The following is a 24,436-nucleotide window of genomic DNA, read 5'->3' on the forward strand; positions in this document are numbered from 1 at the left end:
GGACGGACCGACGGATCAACCTTTCGTTGAAAATCATCTCGATCCGCCTCAGGCACCGCCATTGACTAAGGATTGGGATCATTAAGCATAGCCTCAACTGGTTTCAGACTATGCTATTGGAAGCACCTCACGTAAGCCCCTGTTTGATCCTCTTTAGGAGCATGGCAAGGCGGACAATGAGAGGCGCCACCGATGATAAACAATCACAGCCCAGGTGAGTTCTCGTGAGATGTGATTGTGGTTGTGGAGGCTTGAAGCACGTTGGCCTCATCCTTCACCTATGTGACTGCCACAAGACTATTTGGGCGATTAATGGACCGAATATAGGCGCTTAACAGGAATGTCACGAAATAACACGCCTCAAGTTATATCTCCCGGTGTTAAGACACAATACCAATCCCAAGAGAGCCCATTGTCACGATACACAGCCAACAGTCTCGACGAATCTTCTTCCAAATGGGCTGCCTCTTCTAATACAGGGGTTAACAGACTTGGCTTTCTCTTTTCTTCATGTATGATGATCCAAAGAAAGTTAGAAGTTGAGAGGCCAGATTGATGAACAACGCAATGCCACGAACGTCAACAACACACCGTAACACAGTCATGATTAGACCACAACGGACACCCGAACCACAACGGGAAGCATCTTACCAGACAGTTATTCAAAATTGAGGAGATTCCTAAAGAATACGAATGCCGTGTAATTGGGATTTCGAAACATCTTGTGGTGAGTGTACAGGGTAAGTCATCTCATCTCACCAACACGCAAGTTGAGTTTGTGAAGCTCACTCTCATTCTAGTATGGGATTATGAGGCCATTATGCTTTTCGAACCTCTGTGGGCTCTCAATTGATGCTTGGTGGCTGACTCGTGCCATGAGGACACCGAGTCGAATGATGTTTGTCGACACGAATCCAGCAAACATTCCCGAGTAAGCTCCAACGTGGTCCACCCACACAACCACCTGGACCTTCCGAAGTAACAGAAAACCTCATGCTTTTCTCACAAGCGAACACAGGTTATTCGAGTCAAATTGAGGCTTCCAATTCACATTCGTCGGCTTGTCTCTGGTCCCAATCCCAGCTAGACCCCATTTCGGACTCGGCCTTCAACAACAAGTCCCCTGTGGCTTAGTTGGCTAAAGCGTCCGACTGTTACTTGCAGACAATCGGGAGATCGGAAGTTCGAGCCTTCCCGGGGGAGCAACTATTTCTTTTTGAGTTTTCATTCATTCTTTTTGCCAGGATCGTGTTTCCAGAGGTCTTCTTTTTGAGGGTTGGTGTGAATTGACCCTTTGGTGCAACTCAAGGCACTCCGTTTGGATCATCTTTGGTTCTCGCTATATGGGACGTTGAGCAAGTCGAATGGCATTGTGGCTCTTGCCTTCGGCCAGGACTGTTCTGAGAGCATAGTTCCACGTTGAAGACGGGTCTATTGCTTCTTTTTGACAACGGACAGGCTCCTGACTGTTCTGCATTGGGCATGCCCAGACATCATTCTTCCATGTCAAGTCAACAGACTGAAGACGAATTGCAGGTAACTGACCCAATTTGCTTTTACAAATATTTCCCTAGTCGTCAAGATTGTTATGAATGCCATTCCTTGTCATCTGTTCGTGTTCTGTTTGCTTCTCGTGACTTGTTCCTGGGTACCAAGTTTTCTTGGCTCTACTCCGTCTACCTGACCGACTTCTTCCCAACCACAGCGGACTGTCTCCTCACACGCTCTAATTAACCTCAAGAACCTATCACAACTTGATCAAGACCCAGTTCTTCCCCTAATCTCTCACCCAGGACCCCCGGCGAACATGAGCCCCAACTCGAAGGCCCCTCACCATCCAATTAGCTAATCCCCTGTGGCTTAGTTGGCTAAAGCGTCCGACTGTTATTCAATAGACAATCGGGAGATCGGAAGTTCGAGCCTTCCCGGGGGAGCGCATTTGCTCACAATCCTTTTTTGGGGGTTGTGTGGATATTTTTTGCTGTTTTGTGTATGTAAGAACTTGTCGCTACGCCCCACTAGGCCCTAGGGCGAGATGCTGGGGGTGCCAAGAGTTCGGAGTTTCAGTGAATGAGTTTTGATGGACATGTTGAGGTCTAATGGCAGTTTCAAGAATGGGAACGGGAATGTTCTGTATATATATAACTCTTGGCTCAATGGCCTGACAGGCGTATAACGAATGAAATGCGAATCACAATGTTGACGGTGAGATACAATGTGAAGAGCTGCCTCGGGAAAAGCAATAGGATGCCCTGATGCCCAAGTTTCTTCGAGTTTCCAGCTTTGGTTGGCATGGCGAGGACGGAGATCTACCGTACACCAAACCCCAGTTGCCATCTTGTTTCTCTCACGAGCACTATGCAAGCATGCCTTCCGAGAAGGCGTGGCAACACTGAATAGAGGGTAGTTATTATGATCACCCATAACCTGTCATAAGCCCTATGTAGCTCCATGCACACCATGCTTGTGTGGCTCTTTACTGATGATGACATAATTCCCATAACCTTCAAAACCGATTCCCAGGCCGAACGAGATGTGCTGAACCCATAGACCCGAAACGACACACCGTGTCTATCAAGAACCCCTAAAGATGCGCCGTCAAGGTTTGATCGTAATGACCTTACTGCAAGCCGCCGTCGACCTGACCTCAAAATGTCTCCCCAGTAGCAGAAACTCCAGTACTAGAACCTCTCTCTCACTTGGCTTTCGGCAATGCTCTTGGCTTGATCCAAAGCCTGATCGACCGCGATGGGCGAGTTGAAGCCACTCCCTTGACAAGTGTTGGCGTGACCCAATCACCACCCTTTGCCGGCTCGACATTGTAAAGTGAAATGAGAACCGAAGTGTACAGGTACACCTTTCTCATGGTAAAGTCGGAGTCATCGCACATTGTAAGAGTTCCATCTACCAAGGTTAGCTGTGATCAACTGGGGGGATGTGTGAACTTACCAGATGCTTGTACCGTCTTTGGGTTGACCCTTTGTATCTTGGCCCCCTTGGAGTCTACATCATCCTCCAAATACCGTCCGACATGCCAAATGCGCTGGTCGGAGAAGGCCTTGGGATCAGTGCGATGCAGATCCGGGACAACATGTGCGAATGTGCCCTTCTTGAGCACGTAGCCCGCCTCTCCCTCATCCTTCAGGACTACGTCCTCCTTCACAAGCCTCGCGGACCAGCCGCCGCCGTGTAATCGCAACGTCTCTAGGTAAGCGGCTTTGAGGAGAGGACACTTTGTCATCAGCCCCTCCATGTCGAGCTTCTCAATCTTGGGGGGAACCCAGACGACACCTCCGAATTCGTTCTTGGGCTGGACGACGTGGACGAAGGGGGCGACTTGGTCACGGATCTGCTCGAGGAGGACTGGGTCTTGGTAGAGCTCAAAGAGAGACCACGAGACCATTGAGGTAGAGTGGACCGTCACGGACCAGAATAGAGCCACATCAAGCGAGGCACGAACGTCGATAGACAAGCCATGCTTCCGGAAGACTTCTGTTCGCTTGCGAACGAGCGGGCTGATGGTGTGGAAATCTTGCCATCTTGCACCAGGCTCCTCATTGTTCAAGAACTTGTCCAGATCCTCATGGAACTCTCGCATGAAGGAATGTAGACGACCAAGAGCGATTCTAGCCCGCTGAGAAGTTGGAAGAGGTGCCCAAAGAGGAACACCCATGGCCAAAGACAGGAAGCCGTCGTTGAAGACCCAGAGATGAGGCCAGATGTCGTCAAAGTTTTCGACGAAATCAGTGCCAAACACGGAAGCAGTGGCTGATCTGGCGACAAAGTTTCTCATCAGCTCGAGAAAGTCGGCTTCCATGACTCTTTCTTTCGTTTCGGTCTCAACGACGTCTGCGTCTGCTAACTTCTCCCAATCCATCTGGTCGGTCTGGTAGCTGTTGAAGGAAACCAATTCAGCGGCGACATCGTCCAGGTCTCGAACATTGGCCTTTACAAGACTATCCAGGTGAGAGCCAGAGAAGTACTGCTTGGTGACTTGGTGAACCTCGCTGGCGGCTTTGTCGTAGGCCTCGAGATCCTTCTTATAGAGTCGAAAGTTGGTAACCATGAGACGCCTGGCGACATACTCTTTGTCTGCGACCGACTCGGGCAATTCAAGTAGTTTGGCTGCGAGAGAAGGTCGAAACACGAATGAATGGATACTTTGGAATAGGCGAATAGAAAAGATGCCCTGGGTATATCGGTTTCGGAAACGCGTCAAGGTAAAGTTGGCGCTGAGAAAGAGTCGAGGAGCGTGGCCAAAGAAAGGGATCCAGTAAGGCGCAAGAGGAGGACTCCTAGATCCATTCTGAGAAGAAGAACCGCCTGTGAAGAGTCTCGTCGTTACGACAAGAACCAAGACTGTGACGATGGCGGCGAGCAGGGGAGTCTCTTTGAGATGAGGGACGAGGTTCTCCTCAAGGCGCTGTCGTACCGCCTCGAGGCCATCCATCTTGAAAGTATGCAGACGATACCGCTAGAGCCAGATACTCAAGTTTCACGATGAGAGGCCCTTTCAAGATGATGGTTCAGGCGATCTGTCAATCTCTCAGAGAGGTTGAAGTGGACGCTGAGAATTGGACCCGCCGCTGCTGACTGGCGTTGCTGAGTTATAGGGGGCAGTGCACTGTAGACAGCCACTACAGCGGCCGGTGCGCGTCAGACCTCACAGCAACAACATTCTCCTTTGTTGTAAAGATATTGTCGTCAAACGCGTCTCCGGTGAGGGGACAGGAAGCTTATTGCTTCTTCTGGCTGGTTTCTATCATCTGAAGCTTTGGAATCTCCCCCATATCTTCAAACGCCGGCTATGAGATGAAGACGTACGTGTTCCGGTGCGTTTGTACCCCCGTTCTGGACCACGCAAACAGCTTCAGAACGAGAAACCAGAACACTGGGAAGAAGCCCCTTGGTCAGGGGAACACGCTCGAGGTAACGGTGTGAAATAGAAACGACAGCGAAAGACATAGAAAGACCATATATACCAAAATATCTGGCCAATCCACCAGCAATCGCAGACCCATGCGAGCCGGCACACCGGTTCGAATGGTTCCATGGTCTAACGGTTATGACTGCGGATTCTGATTCCGCCAGCGAGGGTTCGACTCCCTCTGGAACCTTTTTGTCAATCAGCCTTACTTTTGCTGTCATGATGTTTAAACATTATCCTTGAGGCACTTGTCGCGATGGCTTCCCTTTTTTGTTCAAAACTCGCTTAATTCGGGCCGCGGGTAGGGCTGCATGTGACCGAAAATAGCACCTGTTGGGAAGACACAACCTCGAGCTCCTGAGACAGATGGAAGGTACGTAGGGCATTGAGTCTTTGGAGCGCGCTGTCACGTAAGACAGACTCTCTGGGCAGGTGATGGAGCCAATTGATTGTCTCTCCCTTCGTTTAAGAGACGGGCGTTGCTGTGAGTGTTCCAGCTCTGATCGTCACGACGAAGCGTGGTGTTGTGTCCAATGTTGACTTTAGAAGAAGCAATTCTGATGCAGCGACGAGAAGCCAAGGATCAAATTTCCACAGATAACGATCCGAGCAATTCAGCTGGCGACGTTTCTCCCCCTTATTGCGCGATTGCTATTCAATTGCACCATCCCGAGATGTAAGCGCACGACTTGGGGATATCGTTGTCAGGCGCTCGAAAGCCACTCGTTCCTCTGTATTTACTACAGTTACAGCCTCCAAGATTCATCCAAGAGCTCCATCTCCCTCAAATCAAATCAATTGAAGCCTTGGCATAACATTGTGTTGCGCTCAAAGTCAACCTCAACGTGGGTAGACGCTCCGATCATCGGCTGCCTCAGGCGCCAACCAGTTGCATCATATCCCGCTAGATTCGGCAAGTCGACTTGTGAGCTTCATCCAGCTTCACCCGTCTCCTTCAAATCCTCCACCCCCCGGCCGAATAGACACCTCTTTGGCTACCGGATTGCAGCCAGGCTTCGCAAGGTCTCTGGCGGCTCCGGTACCTACCTTGTTGTCCCCTTTTTCTCGTCGTCGTACAAATCGCAGGCATTCCCCCCCACCAATACCGAACACCGACGCAAATCCATGATGAGCTCCCGCTGAGCTGAACAACCACGATGATGCCTCGATTACTGCAGCGCCCGCCGCTGGGATGCCGGTGCGGCCTTGTGGTTTTCCCTCAGCGGCCGTGGGCGCCGCGTCCCGCGCTCACGCAGACATTCTGGACGTCTGCCCCGCGTCGTGAGCAACCCCGAGCGACTGCGACCAAGGAGACGAAACCTATAAAGCCCTCGGCTGTGTTTCCGGCAAAGAAACAGGCGACGAGCAAGAATGATCCTCTAGCGGCGGTGGATAAGTCTGCGACGGAGCAGCGCAAGGCTGACTGGGCCATCATGAAAGAGATGTCTCGGTATCTATGGCCGAAGGATGACTTGAGCACCAAGGTGCGAGTCGGACTGGCAGTGTCGCTGCTCATTGGCGCCAAGGTCATGAACGTCCAGGTGCCATTCTACTTCAAGAGCATCGTGGACTCGATGAACATTGACATTGCGGCGGTTGGAGGCACGGCGACGACGGTTGCCGGAGCCATGATATTAGCCTACGGCGCGACCCGTATAGGCGCAACGGTGTTTCAGGAGGTGCGCAACGCTGTGTTTGCGTCTGTGGCCCAAAAGGCTATCCGAAGAGTTGCGGGTAATGTCTTTGAGCATCTACTGCGACTTGATCTTACCTTTCATCTATCCAAGCAGACTGGTGGCTTGACAAGGGCCCTGGACCGTGGTACCAAGGGAATTAGCTTCATTTTGACCAGCATGGTATTTCATATTCTGCCTACTGCGCTTGAGATCAGCATGGTGTGCGGAATCCTCACATACAACTACGGCGCCAAGTTTGCGGCTCTCACAGTCCTGACCATGGTTAGCTACTCGGCATTTACTATTTGGACCACAGCTTGGCGAACCAAGTTTCGGAGACAGGCCAACGCGGCCGACAACAGGGCTTCGACTGTGGCGGTGGACTCGCTCATCAACTATGAGGCCGTCAAGTACTTTAACAACGAAAAGTTTGAGGTGGCGCGGTACGACAAGGCTCTTCAGCAGTATGAGCGGAACTCTATCAAGGTGGCAACGTCTCTGGCCTTTCTCAACAGCGGACAGAACTTGATCTTCTCCTCGGCGCTTACCGGAATGATGTACCTCGCCGCAGAGGGTGTCGCCTCTGGCGGCCTGACGGTGGGAGACCTGGTCATGGTGAACCAGCTCGTCTTCCAGCTCTCTGTGCCGCTCAACTTCCTCGGCTCCGTCTACCGCGAGCTCCGCCAGTCTCTCCTGGACATGGAGACGCTGTTCAACCTGCAAAAGGTCAACGCCAACATCAAGGAGAAGCCCGACGCCAAGCCCCTGGTGCTGTCCAAGGGCGGCGAGATCAAGTTTGAAAACGTAAACTTTGCCTACCACCCGGACCGCCCCATCCTGCGCAACCTAAACTTGACCATCCCTGCGGGCAAGAAGGTGGCCATTGTCGGGCCCAGCGGGTGCGGCAAGTCCACGCTGCTGCGTCTTTTGTTCAGGTCTTACGATGTTCAGGATGGAAGGATCCTCATTGACGACCAGGATATACGAGACGTCAACCTCGAGTCCCTCCGGAGGTCCATCGGAGTCGTGCCGCAGGACACCCCCCTTTTCAACGACACGGTTGAGCACAATATCCGCTATGGATCCATCAACGCATCCCACGACGAGGTCATCGCCGTCGCCAAGAGGGCCCACGTTCATAACACGATCCTGCAGTTCCCTGACGGTTACCAGACCAAGGTTGGTGAGAGAGGACTTATGATCTCTGGAGGAGAGAAGCAGCGTCTCGCCGTGAGCCGTCTTCTTCTCAAGGATCCTCCTTTGCTCTTCTTTGACGAGGCCACGAGCGCTCTCGACACGCACACGGAGCAGGCCTTGATGCTCAACATCAACAGCATCCTTCGGGAAAAGGGCCGTACGAGCGTGTTTGTCGCCCACCGTCTCCGCACCATCTTTGACTCGGACATCATCATCGTGCTCAAGGAGGGGCAGGTGGCGGAAATGGGAACCCACCGCGAACTGATCGACCGCGCGGGGGTCTACGCCGAACTGTGGAGTGGTGAGTTGAGGCATCTCTGCAAGGATCTACCTACGCTAACATGACTTTTCCTAGCTCAAGAAACGAGGTTCCACGAGGATGGGACGTCCAAGGAGGAGAAGCAGGAGGAGGAAGAGGCCCGCTCCCGGTGAGTTTAGTAGCTGGTGGCACGAGGATCCACGCCTTGGTCAGTGATCACAAAGACATTACGGATAGACAATCAATAAAACTTGACGATATTTCTCGCGAACGAGCGTGGGATGCAAAAGTGAAAAGTGGAAACTCACTACAAGGTGCGGCCGACTAAGCAGCGGCCGCCGGAGGGATCGGCCGCCAAAAGGGAGCTCTCTATGGAGAAGACTCCATCTATACAACGTTGCAAGGCCTCGTGATGAGCCCTATACGATATACTTTACCGAACGACTGGACACTTTTATCCACTCTTGTATTTCCCATGTTGGATTCTTGCCTTCGGCCCGTTAAGTCGAAGTTTTTGGTGATGGAAAAATTTATCTGATGGAGAATTACCCATTTCTCCACTGCTGATCTGATTAGATTAGATCATGAACCTATTCGCCCCCAGCGTCACGGGCGATTTCGGTTGGGTGTGTGCGTGGGTGACGATCCTTAGGGATACTACACTTACCCGCTATGGCAACAGGGGAGAAAAGTACAAATGCCTCACGTGGCGCCTATGAATTAGATAGTCAATCCATCGTTCAGCCATTGTGGCATCGTCGTCCAGCTGGGATCATCATCCAGTTGTCAAGCACCTTCAATCATGTCTGGAGACAAAGACGCCATTGAGCCAACCCCCCCTGCTCAGCCCGAGAGGGTCAACTCTGGCAGCAGCGAGGACCTCAAGCAGCTCTCCAACGTGGGAAATGTCCTCCAGTCGCAGGGCGTGACCCGTATGGAGGCTGTCTACCGCGAGGCCAAGTCGGACCGCAAGACGCTCTGGCTCGTGGGAGCTTCCGTCCTCGTCTGCGCGTGGGCGTACTCTCTCGACTCGTCGACCACGTCGTACTATAGCGTCGATGCTTCGTCGTACTTTGAGAGGCATAGTTCGGTGCTTTCGACGCTTTCTATCGCTACGAGCATCATTAGCGCTGTTTCAAAGCCTTTCATCGCCAAGTTTTCCGATATCACTAGTCGACCGTACACGTACCTCCTCTGCATCTTCTTTTATACCTGCGGATACATCATCGCCGCCTCCTCGCGGACCGTTTCTGCGTACATTGTTGGAGAAGTCTTTGTTGCCATTGGCAGCTCTGGTCTCGACCTGACTAACGACATCATCGTGGCCGACCTGACGCCTCTCGAGTGGCGAGGTTTCGCGAGCTCGATGCTCTCGACGCCCTTCATCATCAACACCTGGTTTGCCGGCAAGATTGTCGACGCTCTTCAGGCTAGGAACCAGTGGCGATGGGGTCTGGGTATGTTTGCCATCATCATGCCTGTGGCTCTCTCGCCTGCTGTTGCAACTCTGATCTACCTTGACCGCAAGGCGAAGAAGGAGGGTGTTGTCAATATTGCCTCTAGCAACGCTGCTCGTAGGGCTGCGAGGGAGCTTGCCCAGGAGAGCGGATACGAGGGACCCCATGGAGCCATCGTCGCGCCGGCTGCTGAGGAGAACAAGACGTGGCTCGAAGCCCTGAAGCACAACCTCGAAGAGATTGACGCCTTTGGTCTGATCCTTCTTGGTTTCGGCTGGTCTCTTCTCCTTCTCCCCTTCTCTCTCAAGACGTACGCCGAGCATGGATGGAGGAACCAGTCCCTCATCGCCATGATGATCGTGGGCGGTCTTCTCCTCATCTTCTATGTCGTGTTCGAGATGAAGTGGGCAAGAGTGCCAAGCGCTCCTCGACGACTCGTGTTTAACCGGACGTTTATCATGGCCATCATTATTGACGGCTTCTATATGCGTATGTTTCTTCTCCCTGCTGCGAGTACCTGTCTGACCAAGTTAGTTGCTGGAAACATCCGAGGATTGTACTTTTCTTCCTACACGTTGATTGCCAAGGACTGGAGCTACCAGAACTGGGTAAGTTGTCTCGTCTGTGAAGGTGCTGTTGCTGACTCTGTAGGTCTACTATGGCAACACGTTGACTCTCGCTCTTTGCGTGGCTGGTCCTCTGGTTGGTCTCGCTCAACGATGGACGCACCGCTACCGAACCATCCAGATCACCGGTCTCTGCGTCAAGATCATCGGCATGGGTATCCTCCTTGATGGCCGAAAGGCAACCAACAACACAGGCGCCCTCGTCATGTCCATGATCCTCATCGGTTTCGGAGGCTCCATGTCAGTCGTCGGCTCACGCGTAGCATCCCAGGCATCAGTCCCTCACCAAGACGTCGCCCTCGTAATCTCCCTCCTGTCCCTGTGGTCCAAGATCGGCAGCGCCATCGGAAGCGCCATCGTCGCCGTCATCTGGGCACACAAGATGCCCGGCCAGCTTCGCGAGCACCTCCCGCCGCCCGCAAACGAGACGACCGTCAAGACGCTCTTCAGCAGCGTGACCAAGATCCGCACGCTCTACGAGTTTGACGACCCGATGCGACAGGGCGCCATCACTGCTTACCGCAACACTCTGTGGTACTGTCTCTCTGTGGCTTTGGGTCTGGCGTTTATTCCCCTCATTGCGGCCTTCTTCCAGACGAACTATTTCTTGGGCAAGCAGCAGAACGCGGTGACGAATGTTGGCAATGATGGTATGCCGCTTGAAGAGAAGGATCGTAACCCTGAGCCGCTTCCGCCGCCCAAGGATAAGAAGGAGGCTTTCTTGAGGTTCTGGGCTGGTCGTCAGTAAAATGCGAGGGGGCGAATGTACCTTTGTGATGTGAGGTGGTGTGCGTGTAGGAGTGAAGGTGGTTTGGTATGGAGGTTGATTAGTGTTTGACCTGACTTGGTGGTTTAATTCTCAACATGTTCAACCGCAAGCAAGTTGAGCATAATTTTGTCATAATCATAGGCAAATACTTTCCAAAAAATCATAGATGTTCCTATGAATTAATCATAATCCCTATACGCTCCTTTTACGAAATATGCTGTCCTCGGAAACCGTCGTCGTGCTCTTCCCCGGTAATCTTGACGTATCGTGTAGGGTAGCTACATTCCCAGCCAACCGAGTCACCAAGTATTGGCCGTCCTCGAGAACCTGCTTGTTCGAGATGGAGCCCAAGTATCACCAGTCACGGAATACCAATAATTTCTTTCGATAACTAGGTTTGATACTTGATCTATTTGTTCTTATATGTAATATCTAGTCTATCTCCCGCCCTTGCATGACAGCCCCACGACCCGACTCACCGCTGCAACATGTCAGCCAATAACCAACTCCCCTCCTCCATCACTCGATAATTCAAGATGAAGATATTATTACACTCTCACTTCCCAGCCGGCCATGCCTACCCAATGCAAGCCGCGGCCCAGGCCCTCGTCCGTCGCGGCCACGATGTCGTATGGCTGACCAGCGCCGATAACGAAGCACGCGTTCGCGCTGTGGGAGCCACATTTGTCGCAGCAGAGGCCATTGCCGCCGTCGACGCACCGCTCATGGCAGAGAGCGAGACTGGAATTCTGGACAAGGTGTATAGTCGACTCGAGTCGAGGGTTGTTGCTCAAGTGAGCGACTATCGTCGGGTGCTGCGCGACTTCAAGGCCGAGGTGCTCTTGGTGGATGTCATGCCTTACGGTGCGAGGGCGCTGTATGAACTCGGCGAGATTCCCGTGTATGCGACTCTGGGAGTTATTCCCATGTATATGTCGAGCTGGGGAGCTCCTCAAGCGGTATCTGGAGACAGTCCGTCGACTTCGTGGTTCGGGTTGGCCTGGAATCATCTTCAACATCTGGTTAGCCAATGGATTCTCCTGCCGCTGTTCTTGAGACCGGTCATCAACACTCAACGAAAATCGCTGGGCTTGAAAGCTTTGCCGTATGGTGAACCTACCGAGTCTTTCACTTATAGCCCCTTTCTTCACATCCAAGCTTCTTCGCCTGTCCTGGAGTTCGAACTCCTACCAAAGCCTGCTGGGCAAAGAGAACATACCAAATTTGTTGGACCTCTCGTCACACAGGTTACGACGAATCCAGACTTGCTACCTCCTTGGTGGGATGAAATTGTCGTGCACCAGCGCGTTGTTGGCATCACTCAAGGCACACTGGCAATGGATCCGACCTCGTTGATCATACCAGCCATTGAGGCACTTTCCGGTGATCCTAATCTTCTTCTGGTAGTGGCTTCGCCTCACGAGGAAGAGATCATATCCCGAGTTGGAAACCTGCCAAATGTGCGATACGCCAAATGGATACCCTACCACCTCTTCCTCCCACAGCTTTGTCTCCTAATCACCAACGGCGGCTACGGAAGCGTAACGCAGGCTCTCTCGCACAAGGTACCCCTGATTTGCGCAGGCCAGACGGAGGACAAGAAGGACACGGCGGCTCGGGTCAGCTGGGCGGGAGCTGGTATCGACCTGAAGACGGATAACCCTTCGACTGAGCAGGTTCAGAACGCGGCGAGGAAGATATTGGACGATCGAGGGTTCGCGGAGAGGGCGGGTCGGTTGGGAGATGAACTCAATGAGTTAGGGGGAGGGGAGAGGTCTTCGGAGCTCTTGGAGGAATTGGTTCGGTCTGTTCAAATAAAGTAGTTAGCGAGATGCCTGGACTAAACAGGGTCATAGAAATAGATGGAATTGGAAGATAGAGAAGGCATTCGAGTTCTCTGTTGCGGAAATCTGACGAATAGAGAGGAAAAGTGCTATGCTGTAGAAGAGAGAGTCCTGGTTTGTTAGTTCACGGAGGCAGCTGAGGCAAGTGTTTTGCTTAAAGCTCAAGAAGTGGCGTGGGAAATCTTCCGGGTTGCTGATGTCAATTCAAGACCTGCTGGCATTATCTCCCATTATCTCTGTCGTGGGCCAAAACTTGCGGACAAGTCTTTAAAAGCCACTCTTACCTGCCATCCTTTGTGAACTCCTGTTTTTAAATCGAATAGCTGTTGTAATGTAGCTTAGTCCGACCCGTGATTCAGAGTCCCAATTGTTTATTGTTCTGTCTGCAATTGGACTGAGAACTGCTGGATAGTTGAGCCCTGGTCAGCACCATGCTACCCCTGGACGCCTGCCGAATACCTTCGAAGACGAGGAGTTCCTTCTGAGCCAGTAAGTCGGATTCTAACTTTTTCTCAAGGCGTCTGATGTAGCTCTCCTTTTGTCTCGGTTGGGAGTATGGTCATCGAGAATCGGGCAACTGGTATTGTAGATTCCTGTGTCTCTCGTCGGGCTCGATTAGATTTGTTCACGGTTTCTAGTGTACGACATCCTGGAAGAAAGATAGTTAGCAATGAACCGGTGGAAAGAATAACGGAGCGAACATTTGACACACGAATATATCTAGTTGATAGACATTTGTTGTCTATACCTTGGCATGAGGATTAGATCACCAGTTAGAATAGACTTTGCAAGGATTGCCTTCTCCTTGGATCTATTTTTATCGTTTTAGAGAAACGTTATGGGATGAATGTGCGAAGGCTGGATCAACCGAGTACGGCAGCTCAGGAAGGCAGCTCGCCCAAGTCCCTGCGAAAGACATAAAGGGTAGACACTGACATTTGGATATGCTGCCCATACCTAGGAGACTGGACTGAATCGTTGGAAGGCTAGCTGACGTTGATGGGCTTCTGTCGTCTCGATGGCTCGGCGCTGTATCCTGACTGGGTAGAGACAAGGTCACCCCGTGTCTTCCTGGAAATTAGAAAGATTTCTTACGTACTTGGGGCAATGTGTGTGCCTTGGAAGACCCGATAAGGCAGTGCTAGACGTTGATAGGGGAGAGCAGAAGGCATCGTGAGGATGATCTTGCGCCGCGCTTCGGCAGCATGGGCGTATCTGTTTGGTTTCTGAAGGATAGGGCGATGAAATGACTCTCTGCTTGGGACTCGTGGTGTCTTAACGTCTTCTGCTGTGGATGTCGATGGTCGTGCCCAGGATGATCGGCTTGGATCAGCTTGGAGAGAGACTATTCGGAGGGAGGCTTCAGAAAAGGGGGGAAAGACCTGAAGCAAGCGACGCATGAGTGAATGCGGACAAGCTATCAGAGAGGACGGAACGAACATGGTGGATGATGATGTGAGGAGCGAACGCGTTCTTGGCCCGCTGAATTGCGAAGCAGCGGCAGCAATGGTGGGAGGGTGCCGCTATGGGGGCAAGTCTTTCTCGAGCGTAGCGATAATTCTAGCGATGGAACCAATACGAAGGGACGTGGGAGCGGGTCGACGACCTGGGAGATGGTGATGGGGTCAGCGTTTTTTGTTCAGAGGAGATGGTGGTGGAGATACTGACCAGGACGAGGATGGAGGATGTTCAGGACCGAACAGAGGAGATGACAACAAAAGGGACGAAACACCAAGACAAAGAAATTTTGAAGACTGCGAGTATTTTATCGAGGTAACAAGGCCAGACGCCAGGGAAAAGAGTGTCCGGGTTCCCTGCAGCTGGTAGGCGCCCCGCGGGCTGGGGAAACATCAACACCACGACAGCGATCCAGTGGCCTGCATCAAGACAGACCAAAGGCCTCAACGCCTCGATAGATATGGAGGCTATGGGGTCCCGAAACCGTACATCGACGGCACGATCCTCCTCGCCAGAGCACTATATGGCATTTTACGGTCCCTACTTCCGCCCCGACGATCCGAGAAACCCCCAAGCGTGGCGGGACGATCGAACGCGACCGGCTTCATGGCTTGACGGTGGTGGCTACGCGGAGGGACGCGATCAGGCAGGGAAAAGGGACATGGAATTAGGTACTGGCGATAGCTACTACAGATATAATGAAGTCAAGACTCTCGAGGAACGTCTGCGTGACATGATCCCGGTCTCTGCAAATGTAAATGCCCTCAACACCACAAACAAACATCACGACCCAACCAACCCACGTAGGTCCCCTCGACGCCCTCCACGCGTCCGGTCAACATCGCTCCACCAAGACAAGCATCGCATCATCATCACCAAGGCAAGAGATTTTCTTCTTCAAGCCAGAGCACAAGGCCCCGAACCCAATGAAAAAAGTGTGTGGGAAATCAAAAATTATTCACCGCCAAGCCGCTCGAGGCGACTGGTCCCCTCCCCTTACCTTTAGGAGGTTCGCAGTACCTAGGATTCTTGAGCTCCAGGTGCCACCGGCATGACCAGCAATGGTCGACGACTGAGGAGAAAGAAGAAGAAGAGGGGGAGGGGTTGGAGGGAGGGGGATTTTATAGCCGGACCCCGGGCACCAGATCACTCCCTCCCCTGGCTGATCTGCCGGCTCGCCAGTCCCGGCGCGATCGAATCTCGAGGGGCAGCCCCTCGCTGGTGGGGACGCCCAGGGAAAATCGGTCGTACAGGGGGGGCGTAGGAGCCGCAGGCCGTTAGCTGTCAGTGGGTTAGGGGAGTTACTGGGTGGCGCGACAGGGGTCCAGGCGGGCTCTGGACGACATCTCTCAAATGGCGAGGGACACTCAGCCGTGATCTTGCGACCACGCACGGTATTAAAAATGGGCGCCTATTTTCCCCATGATGGACCAATTTTTAGCTTCCGAAGCATATTTTTATCGTCAAAATTAATTGTTGTTGTGGTTGCCCTGAGTATTTTCAAAGGAGTCATCCTCGCCTCATCCGCGTCCATGGGCAGACTGGCTGTGATAATGCTTCACCCGCGCCGAAATTTTTGGCCGCACCGCCCATGGGGGATGGAGACTGAAGCAGTGTGCACGACAGTGAACTCACAACAGCAAAGGACGATGCAAATATTGAGCTCAAGAGCAGGATGAAGTGCTTGTCAGGGTCGCAGCTACGAAGTAAAATTACGTTTGATAGAACTTATCTACATGATATTTAATGCATTACCAACAGTAAATGCACGCTCAAGATACTTCAATAATTATCACACGGGTCGTGGGCATCTTGGTTGGGACAGAGGTGCATGCTATGGCCGCTCAGGGGATCGAGGCAGACGACGATCCAGCACCACGACCGCGCATCCTCAAGACCTCGAACCAGCTCTCGGACGGAGCGATGAGGCGACTGATCCTATGAGTGCTCAATGACCGGGCGTTCATGCGTGGTACGTACCTTGAGACGGTCGCCTGGTGAGGGTTGTTGCCCCCCGACCACCTGCAGCCGGGCGGCCACGCACCGCAGCCTCTCGAAATCAACACCAAACGCGCACGCAAAATCACCCAGATCAGCAGTCCCCACTATTTCAATCCCCACAGCTATAAAATCCCCCTCTTCCTCCCACCTCTCCCACCTTTTCTTCCTTTCATCATCAGCAGTCACCATCGCACGCCATGGTCAGAACCTCCACCCGCCTCTTCCGAGGCGGAGCTAGCCTTGAGGCAACTCTTGGCTAGGGGAGGTCTCTGGCCTGGTAATTGGCTTCTTGCCAAGCGATGGCGACTTGCTTCCGTTCCTGAATGGTTCGGGTTTTCTTTTTCGTTTGTTTTGGTTTGTTTTGGCTTGTTTTGGCTTGTTTTGGTTTGTTTTGGTTCTTCTTGGCTCGTCTTGTCCTTTTCTTCCCCGTATCTCCCGTCTGCCTTTCTGGTTCCCCTTTCGGAGTTTGTTTTGGCTTCTTGCCAGCAACCCCGGAATGTCTCGACCTGGGAGGGGGGTCGTATGCCGGTATGTTCATTCCTCTTCTTTCTTTGCTAACCCAACAGGGACTGACATGACCTAGCGATCCAAGGCAAGGACTGCCTCGTGCAGAAATTCCGCAACTCATCTGTGATGCTGGAGGCTGAGCATTACAGCCCAAGGTGAGTCCTTCCAAAGTCTTCTTCGCTGTCGCCCTCCTGACATCCATGCCAGCATGGCTAGGCCCCTAGTCATGCTTGAGGCGAACTGTCGGCCTCGCCTCTGGGCCTAGCCATGCTTGAGGCGAACTGTCGGTCTTGCTGCCCTCGCCACCAATCGAAACCGCAACGGCAACCATTTCAACTACAACCACGCATATCACAATGGGTATGTCCACCACCTCCAGCCTTCTCCCTTCTGCATTTTTGAACGAAAACTCTTTGGCATACTGACACACTGGCACTCTGCAGCATGTGGCCTTGGTCCCTGGGCAGGCTTGCAAGATTTTGGGCTTTTTGCCCAAGAAAGCCCTCTGGTCGACATGCAGCCGCCTTGGCTGGTCCAAGGCTGGGTAAGTCATGCTCACCCTGAAACATCTCTTGACTTGTACTGACACAGAATTTGCAGTCTTCGGCCTCTGCAGGCTTGCAAGATTTTGGGCTCTTTACCTAGAGAAGGCCCTCTGGTCGACTGGGGTGGGCCTTTGCCTGGCCCCATGGCCTCGCGCCTCTCGCGACCAGTATCTCATCGATCGCCGTGCCGATGGCTTCACCTATCGTGAGATCAAGGAAGCTGGCGGATACGCCGAGGCCGAGCCCATCCTTCGGGGCAGATGGCGAACACTCACAAAGGAGCCGGAGCAGCGTCTTCGGAAGCCTGTTTGGAAACAACACGATGTAAGTCATATCCACTTTGAACCGCCTCTTGACTTGTGCTAATCATCTCCCTCCACAGCTGGAGATGCCTGGAGTCGAGTTTCTTTGCTTCTTCGTTGCGTGGGACCTCAGTCCTCGACAGGCTTGCAAGTGCTGGGTAGCGAGGCCTGCTCCTGAATCTCTGGTTCACGAGAGGCCCTGCTCCTCAGCGCTTGCAAGCCTGCAGAGGACTGAGGTCCTGCGCAGCGAAGGGCAACAGATGACTTCAACCTTGTTCGCCTTCAAAGACCACACACAACAGGTCGCACACACATACTCTCTCCCTCTCACTTTCGCTCTCTCAACAGACCACACGCACTCGACAGACCACACACACACAAAGACACTCCGCACACGCCTTGGGAACGCGCTGGATGGATGGGCCGGGACTACAGACTACACACATACACACTCAAATAAAACTCACTCTTGCTTCTCTCGAATATGACCCTTGATGATCTTGACTGTAATGACTGTAAATCTCCTTCTAGTGAACTGTGAGCGACCGCTTTAGTGTCTTGGAGCCCTGTAACCGCGCTGGATATTTGAAAAAACGCGCTGTGCTCGTCTTCAACAGTGCCATGCCTCCTAAGACATCCTCTATGACTACCTCGCCCACCAAGCTTCTCTCGAAATACGGCCTCACATCATGTCTCGATGATGACCAGATCGTCATTCACATCAACCAAGTCCCCCATCTCAACAAGCACGGCCGAACACCTCCCTCCCACCGGACTACGAATTTCCACCTCCATCTTGCTCGACTCGACGCACAGCTATTGTCAAAAGGTCAGCAAGATCCATTCACAGTCTTCGAAAATGTACTCACCAGCACGTCGCCCTTTTCTACAGCTTCTCCCTTTTTGACTACCACCTTGTAGCATCGCCCTGGCAGCATAGCCTTGACGCGCTCGCCCTCGACGCTGAGATCGCCTAGGATGCCGTTTGTGTGACTGTTCGTGTTGGGGCTGGGTTGGTACGGTCGGACTAGTTCGTCGATGAAAGGAGCGTTCGCGATGGCTTCTTCTTGGCGTGCAGCTGTAGCGGCCACGTCTTCTTTGTTCTCCTCCAGCCACGCTTCGTATTCGGCCAGATCTAGCACACCGTCGGTAACCCGGATAAGCTTGTCCTTTGACTGGCTGTCGAGCTCCGTCTCGCTGATGGGGTAGAAAGAGATTCGATCGAACTGACGGAAGAGCCAGGGCTTGGAACCTTGCTTCTCGATGTCGGCCACGAGGCCAGAGTCCCAAATGTCGACTGTTCGACCGACGAGCTGATATCCTCCAGGAGAATCCGTCGCGTAGATACACATATACTGCCCGCCGATGCCGACAGCGCCACGAGGCGTGAACGACCGAGAAGGATTGTACTTGGTACCGAAAAGACGATGGCGAGGATCTAAGGGAATACCGCAGGGCGAGCCCATGAAGACGTCGCCGAGTCCGAGAACGAGGAATTCCGCAGTACAGATCGTCTTGTCGATTTGGTCGATGCCGTTTAGTTTCTCCAGGAATTTGACGTTGCTGGGAAGCCAGGGCGCTTCTCCTCGAATCGTTGCTGCGTAGCGTTCGACTGCCGCTCGACTAACGCTATCGTCGAAAGCGATAGGAAGATGAACCGTTCTCGAAGGGACCTGGACTGGCACGGTGTAGGAGCCAACGTGCCCTACCAGACGAGCCATCATGGTCTTCTGGGGAATACCATTCGCGTAAGTGATGTGAAGGCTGAACACTCCTGGCGTTAGTTCTTCGACACCAGGGATCGGCTCCTTTTCGTGCTGTTGGCAGAAGGCAAAGATGCCAAAGCTTTGTCGCAAGTCGAAAGCAACGGCCTCGCCAAACTCGAGCATGAACGCCCTGTCGCCAGCTGGACGGACGACGATCTTCTGGCCACCCTGCTCAATGGTGCCAACCACGGTAGGGATGCTGGCCAGCTCCTTTGTCAGAGATGCTTCGTCAGCTGAGCTCTGCTCTTCGGTTGGAAGAGGTGAGAGGTTCTCAATGGCATCTTCAAGCTGCTTCTCTAACTCGAGCGCAGTCTCCACGGTAATAGGATCGAAGCGAATCGTATCACCAGGTCGAACCTGTCCCATCTTCCACATATCGGCCGAAGCCACGACGCAAAACACGACGAACCCACCCAGACTCGGACCATCGCAGGCCAAGACTACAGCCTCGTCACCCGTGAAGCTGACGCTGCCGACAGAGTACGGGGCGTCGTGGATGTTGGAGGGATGCAGACCAGCTTCTCCGCCGGTCTCGCGTGCCCATTCTGGTTGAGGACCGGTCAGACGCACGCCGAGTCTGTTGCTGTTGTGGTGGACCTTCCACTCGCTGAGATACAAGGACTTGACGCTTTCAGGGGTGAAGTACTCGGGTGCACCGTGAGGACCAGGGACTACTCTGATGGTCCAGTGAGCCTTTGGATGACGTGGAATAGGCACGGGGGAGGCAAGTCGAAGAAGCCCGTTGACGTTTCCCTCTGTTGGACGAGGATCGATAGCCAAGATATCACGCTTCTGAAGCTTTCGACCAGAAAATCCACCGAGTTTGCCCAGTTCGAAAGTCGCTCGACTCCCCATAACGACGGGGACCTGAATACCACCCTGAACGGCGAGATAAATGCGTTGCCCATGCTCGACAAGCCCAATAGCCAAGACTTGACCAGCTCGAATGGCGGCAGCCTGGTTCTGAGGGACCGGTTCGTTGTCGATAGTGACTGGCACTACGGCTCCTGTGACTGCGACGACGGTATTGCAGTGGAACTTGAGAGAGGGCCCCTGGAGGATACACTCGAGTCCAGCAGCATCTGGCGAGTTGCCGACGAGCCGATTTGCCAGACGAAAAGAATACGAGTCCATGGGACCACCGGGAGGAACACCGATGCTCCAATAGCCAGTACGACCGGGATAATCTTGGACTGTAGTCAGAGCACCCGGCTCGAGTACCTCCAAAGAGGAGGCCACAAACTGAAAGGAATCCAAAGACTTTGTCGTGTACTCGCAAGACTCAAACATGGACGACGCAACGATTTGGCGTAGATACTCCAGGTTGGTCTGGACACCCTCGATGCACGTAGCTGCGAGACCATCGGCCAGGTTCTTCAGAGCCTCTTGACGATTAGCTCCCGACGATATGATCTTGGCTACAAGGGGATCATAGGAAGTCGTGACTTCGGTGCCGACCTTGACCCAAGTGTCGACTCGGAGGCTGGAGGGAAACTCGAGCTTGGTGATGCGACCAGCACAGGGACGGAAGTTTTGAAGGGGGCTCTCGGCGTAAAGTCGAACCTCGATGGAAGCACCAGAGACCTCAGGCGTGGTTTCGAATAGCTGGGCAGCCTTCCCATCCGCAATGTTGAGCATGCACTCGACCAGATCGAGACCCGTGACTGACTCGGTAACAGGATGCTCAACCTGCAAACGAGTGTTTACCTCGAGAAAGAAGAACTCCTCTGTATCGATGTCGTAGATAAACTCGACAGTACCGACGTTTCGATACTTGACCGACGAAACGAGGCTGACAGCAGCGGCCTTCATCTTTTCCCGAACTTCGGCTGGGACCATGACCGCAGGGCTCTCCTCGACGACCTTTTGATGACGGCGCTGCAGAGAGCAGTCTCGTTCGCCGGCTGCAATGACCTTTCCGGTACCGTCTCCCAGAATCTGAACCTCGACGTGACGGGCTCGTTGAACGAATCGCTCCAGGAAGACACCCCCGTTGCCAAAGTTTGCCGTTGCCTGTCTTCGAACGCTTTCAAATGTCGTGGCAAGACTCTCGACGTCTTTGCAGTGACTCAATCCGATTCCACCACCACCTGCTGTGCTCTTCAGCATCAGGGGGAAACCAATCTTTTGGCCTTCTTCTAGAGCTTCCTCCAACGACGTGAGAAGACTGTCGCAGCCGGGAACATTCGGAACACCAGCCTCGGCGGCGATAGCACGAGCACGATGCTTGAGGCCGAGATCTGACATTTGCTGCGGAGTTGGGCCGACCCAGATCATGCCTGCTTCCTCGACGGCGGTTGCGAACTCGGCGTTCTCAGCGAGGAATCCGTAGCCAGGGATGACGGCGTCGGCTGAAGACTTCTTGGCTAGCTCCAAGATCTGAGGAATGTTGAGGTACGTCTCAGAGACAGAAGTTCCCGCGAGCCTTAGAGCAACGTCGGCTTTGCCAACGTGCGTGGCCTCTGCATCGGTGTCGGAGTAGATGGCGACAGCTTCAAGTCCCATCTTGTGAAGAGTCTCCATGATTCGAACCGCGATCTCGCCCCGATTGGCTACAAGAACCTTCGAAATCCCGCTCTTGTGAATGCCGTTCGTCTTTGGCTTGGCATTCTCTTGGGGGTGGTTGTTGTAAGCTCTCCAGCCGCCATGGCTCGTAATGTCGACAGCATCCTCCAAACCGACCGGCTCGCACACGAACCCGCGAACCCAAGATCCATCTTCCAGTTCGACCGAGCCGATTCCGAGAGGGTGGGGGATGGTATCCATGAAGCTGGCGAGAGAGGACTTGGGCAGATCCCAGACCTCGAGTTCAATCTGTGATCCTTCCTCGCCTGCCGCGACTCGTTTCAGGCCTGGTTTCTTTGGGCCAGACTTAGAGTTCAAAGCAAAGAAGCGGTAACAAGGTGACGTCGTTGCGGTCTTCAGAAGCTTGGCGCCTCGAGATGTAAGGTCTTTGTTGAGAGGAAAGCCCGTGAGATGCGCACCAACGACGGCAACTGGGATATAACTGGAGACCAGACAGTGATTCACAGCCGGCTCAGAGACCTCCACACCCGTTGATCCCAAAGGCCTGGACTCTTGCCCGAACCAGTCACGGGCCCACGAGAGAAGAAGAGGTTCTTGCCAACGATTGGAAATGAGAGTGATCCCAAAAGGCAACCCATCCGGCCTGAAGCCCGCGGGGATAGAAAGCGCTGACCAGTCAAGAAAGTTGACAAAGTTTGTGTACGTGCCGAGAAGCGAGTTCTCCTCGACGGGGTTCTTCTGGATCTGCTCCATCGTGGGAAACGTAGGAGATGTAGGCACAAGAAGACCGTCGAATTGGGAAAAGGCCAACTCGATCTGACGGGTCAGATCTTGACGAAGGTATTCACCCGCAAAGACGTCTGCTGCTGAGAGAGTTTGAGCTCTGATGATGATCTTTCGCACGACGGGATCCATGGCTTCGACTGGTGATGCCTCGATGAACTCTCGGATTGCTTCATATCGTTCTGCGACCCAGGGGCCGTAGTAAAGGAGCTTGGCGAGTTTGAAGAGAATGGTAAAGTCCACGGAAACCACGTCCCAGCCTAGAGCCTTTGCTTTTGCCAAGGCTTTCTCATACGCGGGATGGTGATCATCGCGGCCGAACCAATCTGGCTCTGCGCATACAGCCAGCGAAGGCCTTGTGGTATTGCTCGCAGAACCGAATCCATCGAGGGCGTATGCATGATTGGCATCTGGTCGAGGGCGAGAATAGGAGTCTTCCAAGTCATAGCCTTCAGCAGCAGAAAGGACAGTCCCAGCGTCGGAAACATTGAGAGCAAAGATGGATACGCAGTCAAGGGTCTTGCAGGCGGGAACTACACCACGCACACTCAGAGCGCCACGGGTCGGTTTCAAGCCGATGATATTGTTGAGACCAGCTGGGACACGACCAGAGCCAGCAGTGTCTGTACCGAGAGAGAACGGCACTACACCACGGGCGACGACGACGGCACTTCCAGAGCTGGAGCCACCGCTGACTCTGCCAGGGTCGAAAGAGTTTGGTACGGCACCATAGGGAGACCTGGTGCCTACGAGACCAGTTGCAAACTGGTCCAAGTTTGTCTTGCCGACGATGATGGCACCGGCAGCCTTGAGTCTAGCCACAACAGTTGAATCTGCGGTAGCTGGGTCTGAGCTGAAAGATGGGCATGCGGCGGTGGTAGTGAAGCCCTTGGCGTCGATGTTATCTTTGGCGGCAAAGGGGACACCATATAGAGGTAGGGATGTGGCATTGTCGAGTTGTTGAAGGTTGATCCATTGTTCTTGGAGCTGCTGAGGTGTTGCGAGGGATATCCATGCTTTGGTTTTGGGGTTGGCGGCTTTCTCGGCTTCAACGAGGGAGTAGAGACGTCGAAGGCCATCACCAGCTAGCTGGGCGGCCTTCCAATCGGCAATTATAAGAGGCTTTGCGGTTTTGATATCATGGATGGTACCATTGGAACCATCCATGATATCATTAGTAGATCCGTTCATGTTGAAAGGGTGGTAGGTTGAGTGGTAGTTGGTTGAAGTAGGTAGGGGGGTAAGCAGGGTCAAGTCCCTTTCTTGGTAATCGAGGCAAATGCTAAGTAAATGAGTACACAGAAAGTCTGAGGCAGAAGCAAGTCAATTATCTGCCTGTCCTGCTATAATGGTTATATATCTTTCCTGGGCCTCGAGGGCAGTTAAGTAGGGTGAGCCTGAAGGTAGCACTGGGGGATGGTCTCGACTGGTTCAAACTTTCGTGATTCATAAACTTGCATAGCCTCGATAACCAAGAAGCCAAGTGATTTCATGGTGAGTGTTGATAGAGCATCCGGAGAAGAAACAGAAGGTACACTGTCTCGTTGGACAGTGTGTCGTGAAGCCCGGGGGCCGGCGGCCAGGAGGACTCGGCCGAATCAATCGAGGAGCGCGGGGGGCTGAGTGAGCGCCGAGAATGACTTTTTCGATGGGATAATTGCTTGTGACACAGAGGGCTGAGTCCAGAGTACGATCAGAAAGTAGGAAGAACCGGTGAGAGTGAAGGACGCTATCGTCAAATCTTTTGCTCGTGGTATTGGAATTCACCTTTTCGGCCGGGTTGTCTCCGTGAG

The 24,436-nt window shown here is 53.2% G+C and overlaps 6 protein-coding genes and 3 non-coding genes across 9 annotated transcripts; 7 read left to right on the forward strand and 2 right to left on the reverse strand.

The window, feature by feature from the left end:
- Positions 1–1,119: 1,119 nt before the first annotated feature.
- Positions 1,120–1,203, forward strand: LRP88_03365. Its single transcript has one exon. It is a non-coding gene; the product is annotated as a tRNA-Asn (tRNA).
- Positions 1,204–1,849: 646 nt separating this feature from the next.
- On the forward strand, positions 1,850–1,934 carry LRP88_03366. Its single transcript has one exon. It is a non-coding gene; the product is annotated as a tRNA-Asn (tRNA).
- A 989-nt stretch (positions 1,935–2,923) lies between these two features.
- Positions 2,924–4,450, reverse strand: LRP88_03367 (cytochrome P450; the record flags this gene model as incomplete). The annotated part of the gene is made up of 1 exon (XM_083239989.1): positions 2,924–4,450. One exon carries the CDS (start codon positions 4,448–4,450, stop codon positions 2,924–2,926), a length of 1,527 nt encoding a protein of 508 aa, XP_083105119.1.
- A 595-nt stretch (positions 4,451–5,045) lies between these two features.
- Positions 5,046–5,117, forward strand: LRP88_03368. Its single transcript has one exon. It is a non-coding gene; the product is annotated as a tRNA-Gln (tRNA).
- A 967-nt stretch (positions 5,118–6,084) lies between these two features.
- On the forward strand, positions 6,085–8,232 carry LRP88_03369 (ATP-binding cassette Fe/S cluster precursor transporter ATM1; the record flags this gene model as incomplete). Its single annotated transcript, XM_083239990.1, has 2 exons — positions 6,085–8,101; positions 8,156–8,232. The coding sequence occupies 2 exons, from the start codon at positions 6,085–6,087 to the stop codon at positions 8,230–8,232; spliced, it is 2,094 nt and encodes a 697-aa protein (XP_083105120.1).
- A 629-nt stretch (positions 8,233–8,861) lies between these two features.
- Positions 8,862–10,890, forward strand: LRP88_03370 (uncharacterized protein; the record flags this gene model as incomplete). The annotated part of the gene is made up of 2 exons (XM_083239991.1): positions 8,862–9,929; positions 10,168–10,890. The coding sequence occupies 2 exons, from the start codon at positions 8,862–8,864 to the stop codon at positions 10,888–10,890; spliced, it is 1,791 nt and encodes a 596-aa protein (XP_083105121.1).
- Positions 10,891–11,447: 557 nt separating this feature from the next.
- Positions 11,448–12,734, forward strand: LRP88_03371 (glycosyltransferase; the record flags this gene model as incomplete). Its single annotated transcript, XM_083239992.1, has 1 exon — positions 11,448–12,734. One exon carries the CDS (start codon positions 11,448–11,450, stop codon positions 12,732–12,734), a length of 1,287 nt encoding a protein of 428 aa, XP_083105122.1.
- Positions 12,735–17,077: 4,343 nt separating this feature from the next.
- Positions 17,078–17,803, forward strand: LRP88_03372 (uncharacterized protein; the record flags this gene model as incomplete). The annotated part of the gene is made up of 4 exons (XM_083239993.1): positions 17,078–17,081; positions 17,322–17,590; positions 17,649–17,719; positions 17,779–17,803. 4 exons carry the CDS (start codon positions 17,078–17,080, stop codon positions 17,801–17,803), a joined length of 369 nt encoding a protein of 122 aa, XP_083105123.1.
- A 452-nt stretch (positions 17,804–18,255) lies between these two features.
- Positions 18,256–23,834, reverse strand: LRP88_03373 (bifunctional urea carboxylase/allophanate hydrolase; the record flags this gene model as incomplete). The annotated part of the gene is made up of 2 exons (XM_083239994.1): positions 18,256–18,384; positions 18,438–23,834. 2 exons carry the CDS (start codon positions 23,832–23,834, stop codon positions 18,256–18,258), a joined length of 5,526 nt encoding a protein of 1,841 aa, XP_083105124.1.
- Positions 23,835–24,436: the final 602 nt, after the last annotated feature.

This window comes from Fusarium phalaenopsidis, assembly GCF_050370095.1.
Source record: "Fusarium phalaenopsidis strain FUZ10S chromosome Unknown contig_32286, whole genome shotgun sequence".
In the NCBI taxonomy this organism is placed as follows: Eukaryota; Fungi; Ascomycota; class Sordariomycetes; order Hypocreales; family Nectriaceae; genus Fusarium; species Fusarium phalaenopsidis.